Source organism: Meleagris gallopavo, chromosome 8 (assembly GCF_905368555.1).
Source record: "Meleagris gallopavo chromosome 8, MGAL_WU_HG_1.1, whole genome shotgun sequence".
Taxonomy (NCBI): domain Eukaryota; kingdom Metazoa; phylum Chordata; class Aves; order Galliformes; family Phasianidae; genus Meleagris; species Meleagris gallopavo.
Genome location: NC_139411.1, coordinates 34,768,615 through 34,780,803, shown reverse-complemented (window position 1 = coordinate 34,780,803; position 12,189 = coordinate 34,768,615). Strand labels below are relative to the sequence as shown.

Below are 12,189 nucleotides of genomic sequence, written 5' to 3'. Positions count from 1 at the left end.
ATGCCCGAGCGCCAGCACCGCACTGCGCATGTTCCAGTCTCGGGATCACGCTGCGCATGTGCAAGTCTCGGGACCGCGCTGCGCATGTCCCAGCCTTTACACGGCACTGCGCATGCGCCACGATCGGCACAACACTGCACACGCCTGAGTATCAGCACTGCACTGCGCAAGCGCTACTCCCGGCATCACACTGCGCATGTGCAAGTCTCGGTACAGCGCTGCGCATGCCCCAGCCTCTACACCGCACTGCGCATGCGCCACGATCGGCACAACACTGCACACGCCTGAGTATCAGCACTGCACTGCGCAAGCGCTACTCCCGGCATCACACTGCGCATGTGCAAGTCTCGGTACAGCGCTGCGCATGCCCCAGCCTCTACACCGCACTGCGCATGCGCCACGATCGGCACAGCACTACGCATGCCTGCCTCGAGAAGATTCTACGCATGCGCCAGCCCCGGGATCGCAACGTGCATGCGCCTCGCTTGGCGCTGCACTGCGCACGCGGCAATGTACGCCGGTCCTTTCGCATGCGCATTTTCCAGTATACATGTACGCATGCGTCGTTTCGACTCCTCATTACGTAGGCGACGGGCGCAGGGGCCGCCGGGAGCCAGATTCGCTTGTTCCCGAGGCTGGCTCGAGTTCTCAACCGTCGAGGAAACAGACAAGGAGCACGGCCGATTGCAAGAGGGAAAACCATTGCTGAGCCAGCGGTGCAGGAACTGAGTGCTCGCCTGCATCTGAAGGTGTCCTAAAGTTGAATGCTGATGAGGAGTTTTCTGGCGCATGCACGCTGTCGTCTGGAGGACTGACCAGAACAAAGCGCGGTGGACTCGCTGCGCAGAGCGACGAGAACGGACATACGCCACTTCCGCGTACCTGCGCGCATGTGCCACGCGGCCTGCGGCATCAAACCCACACGGTCGTAACTCCACCGATTGGCCACGAGGGGGCACCGGAGACCGCGGGAACAACAACGACGACCAGGTGGACGCGGAGCCGCGCCGCAGCTTCTGGCGCTCCGTTCTCTCTTTCGTGAGGGCAGAGGAGAAACGCAAAGTTAGATGGGGGGTGAGGGAGGAGAAGGTTACGTCACGTGGAAAGAGACGACGAAAACCAAGCAAAGCTTCTCTACACCCAGCAAACCTCTGCTAACTGCTTCAGAATATCTGTAAATAAGTAAATAAATAAATAAGTAATCATCACATCGATTTTGTCCTGTTTTTTTTTTTTTTTTTTTTTTTTTGGTCAGCATCTGAGGTGATGAAAAAGCCGGCATCAATTGGACAGGTGTGCACAACGAAGCCAAGGATGGCTAGGAACGACTGACAATCGTTAATGTGGCAAAACAACTGCAATGCAAAACAGTCAACTTCCAGAAAAAAAGACACAGCGGTAACAAGTTCCGTACCTGGCCACACCACTCTCAGATCCCATCCGGGGCTCCCGAGCCTTGTAAATATCCACTGCGATATCAGTTCTGACACGGAGCCATTTGTCGGCAGTCCTTCGACTCACAACCCGTGCCAGGATCTGCTGCGGGGCGTTCTGACCGTGGGCACCATGGCTGAGCTGTTTTAACAACAGTTTCCCAGGCGTGGTTTCAAGGATTTGGTCTACTTTTGACCCAAAGAAGAATTGATATGAAATGTGAGGTATGCGTAAGTCATCGTGAGGCGAGCTTCTCAGCATCACCTTTGGGAAACAGAGAACGGATTTGTCATAAAAGCCTCAGCACGGCAGTAGCACAGAACACTGCCATGTAAGAACAATATGAGAACGCTTTGCAAGGAGCCGTACGACCTCCGTCTGGGAAATCCAGATCCATTTGCCCCCAGGCTCCTCTTTGGCAACTCTTCTAGATCCAGCTGAACATTCTGTTCCAGAGCACAACTCAAAACTACAGAGGAAACAAAGGGAGTTCTACATAGGCAGAATAAAAAGAATGCTATGTTCCTTTCAGTATTGAAAATAAGCAAGTAAGCAGTCAACAACACAAGCCACTCCCAGAACACCGCTATAAGGGAAACACAGCGGCACAGAAGAAAGCATCTACATTTCCCAGAACCACTGCTCCAAGGGAAAAAAAGGAAATAAAAGAAATTTATTTTATATGCTACCTGCTTGAAGGCATATACCACTTTCACTTCAAAAGCATGAAAGAGAAAACTAAAATGCACAGAGTACTCTCTTCCAGCAACACGTGCGTTTGGTCGGGGCAGCAAATGGCGCAGCTCCGTATCACAAAGAACTGCAATCATGAGCACCGAGCTCCCCAGCGCCAGCCAAACCAACCAGACGTGCCGATGGACAGGCAGAATCCTTCAGTAGGACAGCCAGGAAAAGCGTCAAACAAAGCACCCGCTTCTCAGCCTTCTGGTTCCTCTTTGAAAACCCAGAGGTCTCTGCGTTAGCTCCGCCTCGAGCCTGTAAAGCCCGAGCTTGCAGTCTGGTGGAAGTCCTTGTTACTAGACAGCGGGGAATTTTGCTTGGACTGATTTTTAGAAAGCTGTTGCATTAGATCATAAGTGGTGCCGCAATAAGAAACAAAGTATGCGCTAAATAAATTTGCTTAAGTCCTATAGAGCAAAGTTAATTCCTGCTTTCCAGATTACCGAAAGGACTAAAGTGAAACAGGACGAGCAGAATGCAGGGACAGTTTAGCGTTATCTGCAAATTAGCGTTGGACTTCACACGAGGATGGCTTCAATTCTACAAACCATCCAAACTGAGGCAACAGCAAGGCTGTGTCCTTTGCTGCAACATACCTGATCTCCTCCTGCAATGCTGTTTGGGAAAGCCAACACAGCAGATATTCCTCTCTTTGACTGGTCACATAGTTAGACAGTGTGAAGAAGACTGAATCCATGAATTCTGCAGATTTGCTTAGAGGCATCTGAAAAATCAGCTTGCTCAAGCACACCAGGCTCATCTACAACAAGAAAACTGTTCCATGCATGTGTCCATAAAGGCCAGCACCATAAAGAACTACGATACCCCAAAGCTGCAGCATATCGCATTGGTTGGACTAGATGATCTGACAGGTTGTTTCCAACCTTGTGAATCTGTGATTCTGTGTTTCTATGATCGCAAAGACTGTGCCAACACACAGAAGCCTCTACGACAAGAGGAGTGTTCTAGGAGCAGCGCAAGAAGCTGCATACCTGAGGGAAATAGAAAAGATGCTGACAGGCTTCCAGCTTTTTTCTCCCATCTCTTTTCTCAAAGCTTTCCCTTTTGCTTGTTCAGCACTGTCGTATGTTCTTAGAAAGCTTTTTGCTGTGAGAAATGACATCCTGCAAAGAAGAGACAGGGACAGATCCCACGCTTAAACATTCCAAAACAAGCAAAATTGGAAAAAGATGCACCTGAGAAGCTGCTTTCTTGCATATGGAAAAGTCAGAAGTGAGGTATGTCTGGGACTGATGAAGGAAACATCATTTGTTAGAGCAGTGAGCTCTCCATTTTGTCCCCAAATTCCTGAGTTTGTTGAGAATCTTAGAAGGACTAATTGCTCTGAGCAGGGATTACTATCAAAGCTGGCAGAGTCCTGAAGATGCTTGAGAATGACTTTCTTTCTAAACTGGGCTTAACCCCCAACCCCTGTTTTCTATTTTGCCTCACTGCCTCTACATACTCTGGGAACAATGGCACTTTTTGCTGGCAGCATCAGTACAAGAGTTGGAGACTCCTTTGGAAATCAACTCACAGTTCTGATTTCACACTGGGTCAAGCCTAGCACCACGCTATTCAGGACCAAAGGAAAAGGTGACCAGAACTTCAGCTTGAATGAAAAAAGGCACTGTTGCATCAGTGATGCTGTTGTTTTTTTGTGAAATTAATAGTCAGCAAAGTGACAGAGAGGCTTCCATCAGCCAATAAACACCAAGTGGCCCGAGTACATTTCCTGCTCTGAAGTCACCTCCATCCTCTGTTAAAGCATGCAAAATATGAGAAATTAAGATGTGCAAGTTCATGACTAATTTAACCGCAAGCAAACAACAAAACAGCTCTCAAAGCTTTCCACCATTCAATCTGCTGTCTTCACTGGGTCAGTGCAATTTGGTGTGGGTTTTCTTTTCTGCTCTTTTGTTTGTTTTTAAAATGCTTATAAGCATTTATGTTTTATATAAGAGATCTTGTCTCTTCTTCTTCAACCATCCTTCTTGGGATACACACTAAGCAAGCAGAACAGAGTACCAAATTACTGAGAGGAAAACCTGTAAATCTGGGGGAATATTTTCTGGTGAGTCAGAGCAGCTGAGACCCAAGGCCAGGAGCTCTTTGTGCTGACTGCTGTTGGCCTCAATTCGTTCCGTCTGTCTCTGAACAGTACGTTTCCCACTTGTGAGCCCTGGAGATCGTGCCTCTTTCACAGGCATGCACTGTAATGCTCCTTTCTCAGAGCAGCGTGGCTGTGTCCAGTGCACACTGCTGCTTACTGGCAGCGCTCTAGGTGCTAACAACAGACATAGAGTCTGAGGGACTCAGCACCTTCTTCACCTCCGTCTTTTCTGTTAACAGCTCATCGTATAGTCCTCAAATGTTTAGTTTGCTAGAAAGTGGTTGGGAATGCAATACTCCCCCACACACGCACTGCAAGCAAGGATCAGTTTCAGGACCTCCTGAGGAACCTGAGCATGCGGAAGTCTATGGGTCTCTACAAGATGCAACACAGAGTCCTGAAAGATTTAGCTGACATAGTCACCAAGCCACTCTCGATGATATTTGAAAAATCATGGCAATCAGGTAGAGGCCCTGGTGAGCAGAAACAAGACATCACAGCCATTTATAGTACGTGTAAAAAGGATGATCGAGGAAACTACCAACCTAACCTGTCTTACCTTTTTGCCTAGAAAGATCATGGAGTAGATCCTCATGGAAGCTATGCTAAGGCACAGAGAAGGTATGGAGGTGATATGAGAACCAGCTTGGTTTCACCAAGGGCAAAACCTGCTTGACCAACTTACGGCCTTTTACGATGGCATCACTGCACCAGCAGATAAGGGAAGAGCCACTGATATCTATTTGGACTTCAGGAAGGCCTTTGACACAGTAGCTTACAACATCCTTCTCTCCAAATTGGAAAGATATGGATTCGATGGGTGTACTGTTCAATGGATGAAGAACTGGCTGTAGAATGAAGCCCAGAGAGTGATGGTTAATGGCTCAATGTTTGGAGGGACATCAGTGACAAGCGGTGTCCCTCGGGGGTCAGTGCTGGGGCCAATACTCTTTAATATCTTCATCAGTGATGTCAACAGTGGAGTTGAGCGCACCCTCAGCAGTCCTCAGTACAGGAGACACACAGACCTGTTGAAGCATGTCCAGAGAAGGCCACAAATGTGAACCAAGGAATGGAACACCTCTCCTGTGAGGACAGGCTGAGAGTTCAGGCTCTTCAGCCTGAAGAAGAGAAGGCTGTGAAGCAAGCTGATTGTGGCCTATCAGTATCTAAAGGAGACCTATAGGAAAGAAGGGGACAGACACTTTTGAAGGGTCTGTGGTGATAGAACAAGGGGAAATGGTTTCAAACAGAAAGAGGGAAAAATTAGGTGAGATATAAGGAAAAAGCCTTTTACAGTGAGGGTGGTGAGGCAATGGAACAGGTTGCATAGACATCCACATACTGTCCCTGGAGACTCCCAAGGCAAGGCTCATGTTTAGCCAACCATCAATCAATAGCCCCAATTTCAGTGTAAAGAACAGTGCAACTAACTGCAACATTGCACATGATCATCATCGTAGAAATTACTATGTTTGCCACTCCTCCTTATGGCTGAGGGAAAACAAAGCAGTCTTTCTAGACTGAGTGGGTTTTTGTTTGCATCTTGTATAAACTGAAAACAATCTAGGCATTTTAATCCAAAATACAAGACTTCCTGCAGACATTATGCCTTTCTTGTTTTGCCATTGCCCATTAGATTGTGCATCAAAACCACTTAATGAGTCTGAATCAAGTGTAGACAGTGACGTAACTGTGAAAACTATCTCCTCCTGCAATTCACTTGCAGGATTCGCCATTCACCATACTATAAGTTTCACATAGAATTGTAATGCATTTCTCTGTCTGAAGTATTTTATTTATTTTTTTTTTTTAATAAACTCTAAACAGTATACAAATTCTATCATACTGAAATAAATGGCTCTTCAATACTCATCAAGGAAACTTGCTGAAATACAATTTTATAAAATTATAATTTGCAGACTTACTCTTTTTAAGCATCTCTGTTATTAGTTACCAGTTCCAGATTTTGGGCTGATGCTGAATCTTTCAGAGCTGTTCTCCCACTCCCCTGGAAACGCCCATTGAGTGCTTTAGGAGCATCAATGGAATGTTGAATAAACTCAATCTCTTTTAGCAAAGCTGTAGCAGCAGCACGACAATAGTATCTTGGAAAGAAAAGATCTTTAATAACTGTTGAATAGAGCAATTTCATTACCAACCCTCCAGAGCCAATCAACTGTAATACAATCTGCTCCTATGCTCTACAGCCTCTAAGAGACTTCCTAAGAAGTTTCCAAGGGTCCCCGAGTCGACTTTTGGACATTGTAGAACACTCTCATGGAACCAGTGCCCTTTTAGGGCACTCTAGAGACAACCAGAAATGTCCCAGAGCTACCGAGCATGCTCTAGGGAGCTCTAGACACATCCTACAGCACCCTATAACCCTCTCACAGCTCCTCAGTGTGCTCTAGGGTTCTTAACTGGTTTCCCTGTGTGCCCTACTGGACCTCAGATGTATTCAACTACACACTCAACCCCCACAGCTCCCCATCATCACACTAAAGGGTTTGCCATGATGCTCCAACTGCCCCAGCCATGGAGTGCTGCACTGAGCCTCTGACTGCAGCGTGTGCTTGCATGCTCACTTGTTTCAGTACACAAAAGGAAGCTTTTATTCAAATATATTTTTTTCTAAACTTCAAAGTTGCATTATGTCTGGGTGATGCAGTTAGTGGGATTGTTTCATATAAAACCAATGAGAAATAAACATCTGGTACAAATAGGTAACAAAATTCACACTGTATACCATTGTGTTATTTATCTACAACTGTCAACAAATACAACAAAATTAGATATAAAAGATTGCTCCATCAAAACATTAGTGAAAGGTATGTTCCAAATGCATAGTAATCACAGTGTGATCAAATACTAAGAAAATAATCAAAGTTTTAGAGCTTTCAAGAGCTGCCATGATCACATGACTGAAGAAAAGTTACCAAGTTTGTTCAACAAAACAAATGTTTTAACTAAACAAAGACCTAGGTAAAGAAAAAAAAAATGCGTACTCCTCCACCACTGTGCATATTTGCCAGAGGGAACAATAGGGTGAAAAGAATGCAGCAGATATTTGAACTTTTCCTAACAGTACGTGTATGTTTTCAAAGAAAGTCTCTGGGAAAAACAAGGTCTACTTGCAGTTACTACCAAAAGAAATAGCAAAAGGCAGCAACAAATAAAGTATGTCACAGATAGGATCACAACATATTCCATGGACTGCACAGTGATTAAGAACAATGATCCTGGAGATGAAAAGCAAAACTCTCTCCTCAGAGAATGCACTGGAGCCTGAACATCTTCATCAAACATTTTAACCCTGGTTTTCCTCCCCAGTGATCTTAGCTGGTATTTCTGTGAGGCACAGGGAGGCTCTCATGAAGATATTTCATGCTGCCATGCTCTGAGAAGTCAGAAACAACATGATTGTCCCCTCTCAACAACCACTTTGTAGTTAAGAGTCCTTCAATTCCTACTGGTCCACGTGCATGGATACGAGAAGTACTAATTCCAACTTCAGCACCTGCACAAAACATACAAGATAAAGTCAGTCAATCCTCAGAAGATATTCAACCTGGTACTATACAGTTTTGCATCCGCACGTAGAAAAAGCCATTCAGTGACCTGTCTTTTTCCATTCTCCCAAAGCGTCATCAGTTATGTTTACCTGTTCTGATGGAGAAGTTAGTTAGATAAGCATTTATAATACAGGTCCATTATAATACGGACTTGTTTATACTTCTGGCTCCTACAGCGCCCCTTTTAGAGAGAGAAGCTAGAAAGGTAGGTATGTCTTCTATGTATTTTACTTTTTTTTTTCCTGAGCGTTTACTCCTTTAAAGTAAGAGCTACATTAGTCAAGACTGCAAGCTAGCATTTTTAGCATACAGAGCACTGTATATTCCAGCCAGCACATCAATAGCCTGCTTCAGAGGTTTCTAGTTTTTTCTACTTCAGGAAAGACTGTCTTTCATGTCTTCTGCAATTTGCAATAGGTACACATTTATTTAGATAACTGCTTGGTTGCAGCGTGTATTTCTTCTCACACCACTGGACCAGCAAACTGGACAGCAGCTCAATCTGCCCAGTAGGAACAGAGCACGGCATTCTTTACAGCATTAACAGAAAGATGAACATAAACTGTTCACCCATTTCAGATCCCATGTTGCATTGTTCTGCCATTACATGCATACAACATACTTTATTCTGATTTAATAGAACCTTAACTGACCTAAAATATTTTTGCTCTCTACTGCTAAATTGTGTAGACAACAGTATTAGCTAGCTCTAGCAGGAAAGATAGAGAACTATTACATTCTGCCTGAATGAATGGGCTAGGGTTCAGCTTTTTCCTGCACTTTTTTCTTGTAAACCTTGTATGAGGCAGTACGATCAGAAACTAATCATGTTTTTCAGAACCAAGATGAGTATTTGCCACACTTCCCACCTATCAGTAAATACCACAGTTATCTCTGCAATGTCCTCTTCCTCACTCTCCTGTTCTCAGCTAGAAGAGAGTCAATTTTCTTAATAGTGGCTGGTACAGTTCTGTGTTTTGGATTTAGGAGAAAAATAATGTTGATAATACAGTGATGTTTTAGTGATTGTTGAGAGTTCACACTGTGTCAAGGACTTCTCAATTTCTCATACAGTTCTGCCAGTGAGGAGGCTGGGAGTGCACAAGAAGCTGGGAGAGGACAACTGAGACAGCCGACCCAAACAGACCAAAGAAATATTCCAGGCCACGTGACATCACACTGAGCAGCTGTATGGGAACTGCTGATCACAGCCTGGACCTCTGATCGACCCGGAGGTGAGCAATGAGTCAGCTGTGAAAGCTACCAGAAGGGGGGAGCCTGGCTCCACCTCTCCTAGATGCCATTTAAGGGCTGACAGCCAGCAAGGAAGGATCCCTCCCTCCAGATCGCTCCTTGTGGAGTTTACTGCAAGCCTATGACACCAGTGAGCATTTCCATTTATTTTATTATCTTTCCACCGTGATAATCTTACTAAGCCTAACATCTGTACACTTATTGATCTTCCTTCTTACTGAGCCTAACCTCTGTAAACCTATTGATTGTACCACAGTAAAACTGGGGGAGCTGGTTGTGGGGGCTGCCAATGCTCAGGGAGCAGCTCTGCATTGGTCCATGGGTGATAAGCAATTGCACTGTGCATCACTTGTTCCACGGTTGTTTTTTTTTTTTACTTCCTCCTATTCTCTCCTATTAACTGTCTTCAACTGAATCCATGAACGTTACCTTTTATCCACCAATTCTCTCTCCAATCCCACAAGTGGAAGAATGAGTGAAGAGCTGAATGGTGCTGAGATGCCTTTTGAGTTGAACTACAACACTTACCAAGTCCAAATCTATACCCATCAGAGAATCGGGTGCTGGCATTCCAGAAAACACAAGCGCTGTCCACATGCTGGAGGAAGAACTCTGCTGTTTTCTCTGGGAAAGAAATAGAGCAGAAAATAAAATTCTACAGAAAGAACTATCATGCACTTTGATAAACAGAACCTCATATAGCGAACAGACAAAACTGCAGAACTTTCACAAGTAACACTGTCTGAAGTATCTAAACAGCCTGAGTTCGAATGTGTTCATATACACATTCCCAGTACTCTTATCAAGTAGACAGAGATGCAAATGTTACAAGAAGCCTGCAATGATTAGAAAAAAAAGTGGAAAAACCTCTAATAATAACTACAGTCTAGACTCTTCAAACCAGGTTAGTTATATGACAGGCAAAGGAGAGAAGCCCCATATAACATTTTGATGTCAGACAGTTAAACTATGTGTTCAGCTCTCCATCATTCCAAACATAGAACCATTCCCAACAATGGAAAATCCTATATAAAATTTATATTGTAAATTTGGGAAACAGAATGGGAAACCCCACATGAAATCAGCTAATCCAGCTTAACACAAAATATGCAGTAACAAAGCACCATCGGGCAGACTTGTGCAAGTCTAAGTGCTCCAGAGGACAGGATTCTAAAGTTGTAAGCTGCAGGTCAGTCACCCTTAGCAATAAGGCCAACAGTAAAGATCAGGTCTACATCCTGTACACACCCTAGTAAATCACTAACACACCAGCTCTTGATGGTAACAGCTTACAGCATCAAATGTATGCATGCCTTTTGGTGCCACTCATCTAAGCTTTGCAGGAGGTACAGAAGCACAAGTTTGCTTGAAGCTCACATGGATGAGCTTCAAACAACACAACCTCACTGCAGCTGACCCTCATCTGCATTAAGGCTTGGATTAAGAGTCGTCTTTTGGCTGGGAGCAGCTCTCGCTATGTTTTGAACTGGCACGGTGTACAAGCTGCACGTAAAACAGGTACTAGGGATGGGAGCATTAAAGGAGCAAGAAACTGGGAACTGAGACAAATGCAGCTTTTGAACTACATATGCAGAACTTGGAAATAAAGGACTGGAAGAGGTGGGGAAAAACATTTGTGGTCCTTGTTTGCAAGACACAGAAAATGATGTGAGAAAACAAAGTAGATACAGTCTGATTTTTCCTACAATCCATTCCCACCACAGAAGTTCAGCTCTCCACCCTACAGAGACCTAAGGACATCTTCAGAATTCAGGAGATGATCCTGCAAAACTGCCTGATGTGGTCCAGGAACACAAAACGATCTACCTGGCAAGAGAAGATTATACCTACTCTGGAACCACAGTAAAAGAAACTACTGCAATGTAAGTAGTTAAGCTAGAACCAAGAGCGAAACCAAAACGGAAAGAAAAGAAAACCGCTCACAAACCATTTTCTGTGATGATAACATCCGTGTGAGAGCTTCCATACTTGTGGATATGTTCAACAGCCTCCTGGACACTGTCCACAACCTCAATGCAGCACTCCAGGTCTCCATATTCAGTGCGGAGAGATTTCACTTCAGAGGGGCTGAACGTCAAGTAAGAGGCAAATTTTGGGCCAGCATGAATCTTCACCTGCAACACCATAAATACGTTGCAATTCTGACCATACCAACACTTCCAGATGAATATGCAAGCTTGTTACTTCAGGTCTGGCTATGATGGAATTTATTTTCTTCATACCAGACTATATAGTGATACATTTTGGATTTGTGCCCAAAATAAATCACCGTTCTGGCTGTTGCTAAACAGTGCTTGGATAGTTCTAAGGCTCTCTTTTTCCCGCACAGTGAGAAGGTTGGGGTGTGCAAAAAAGATGGCAGGGGACACAGCCACAACAGCTGACCCCAACCAACAAAAGGAATATTCCGTGTCATGTAACATCATACTCAGCAATAAAACTGAGAGGAGAGGGGTTTTGAGGAAAGCAGATATTACTCAGGGACTGACTGGCATTGGTCTAAAAGTAGCAGATAATGAACAATTGCATTTTCATCATTTGCTCTTTTCTTCTTCTTCACTAATTGAACTATATTTTTAATCCATGAATTTTCTTGCTCTTGCTCCTCTTCCACAGAGGGGAAGTGAGTGATGAGTTGGATGATTAGCTGCTGACTGGTATTAAAACACATTTGTGTATCAAACATTCACTGAGGGTAATTTACCTTGCATTGCACGAAGTTTCAGAGACTCAGCAGATATAACTAGCAATAACGCACAATAGCTGACACACTATCATGACATTGCTCCTAGTCCAGGGCTCATTTTTCATTATTTAGAGAGAAAGACATCTGGCAGGAGGTCACAACACTACTGCACCCAGCAGCACAGTATTTTTAGACAGCAAGTGCAGTGCAAACAGTAAGTACAGGAAATCTCCCTGTTTGCAAGTCCCATCTACACAAGTCTTTACCTACTTCTATCCTTTTATTTTGTAAATTAGCACCAGCCCCCTCTGAAGCATTTGTTTCAGACAAAAAAGAATTATTGTCCAAAACTAGACAAATACTCA

General features: G+C 44.3%; 1 protein-coding gene and 1 long non-coding RNA gene across 6 annotated transcripts in view; one reads left to right on the top strand and one right to left on the bottom strand.

The window, feature by feature from the left end:
* Window positions 1-2,014: 2,014 nt before the first annotated feature.
* Window positions 2,015-11,431, top strand: LOC146543917 (uncharacterized). 2 transcript variants are annotated; one of them, XR_014884870.1, is made up of 2 exons: window positions 2,015-4,054; window positions 4,864-11,431. It is a non-coding gene; the product is annotated as an uncharacterized LOC146543917 (long non-coding RNA). The 2 variants fall into 2 exon arrangements; XR_014884869.1 differs by having other exon boundaries at window positions 4,860-11,431.
* Window positions 7,035-12,189, bottom strand: part of ALDH18A1 (aldehyde dehydrogenase 18 family member A1) — a 77,778-nt gene continuing 72,623 nt past the window's right edge. For all 4 annotated transcript variants that reach the window (XM_010714940.4, XM_010714939.4, XM_010714944.4 and 1 more), the window contains exons 16-18: window positions 11,066-11,252; window positions 9,646-9,741; window positions 7,035-7,808 (exon numbers count right to left, since the gene is read on the bottom strand). In XM_010714940.4, coding sequence (XP_010713242.2) covers window positions 7,627-7,808; window positions 9,646-9,741; window positions 11,066-11,252 — 465 coding nt within the window. In that variant the 3' untranslated portion in view covers window positions 7,035-7,626. The remainder of the gene's footprint in view (window positions 7,809-9,645; window positions 9,742-11,065; window positions 11,253-12,189) is intronic.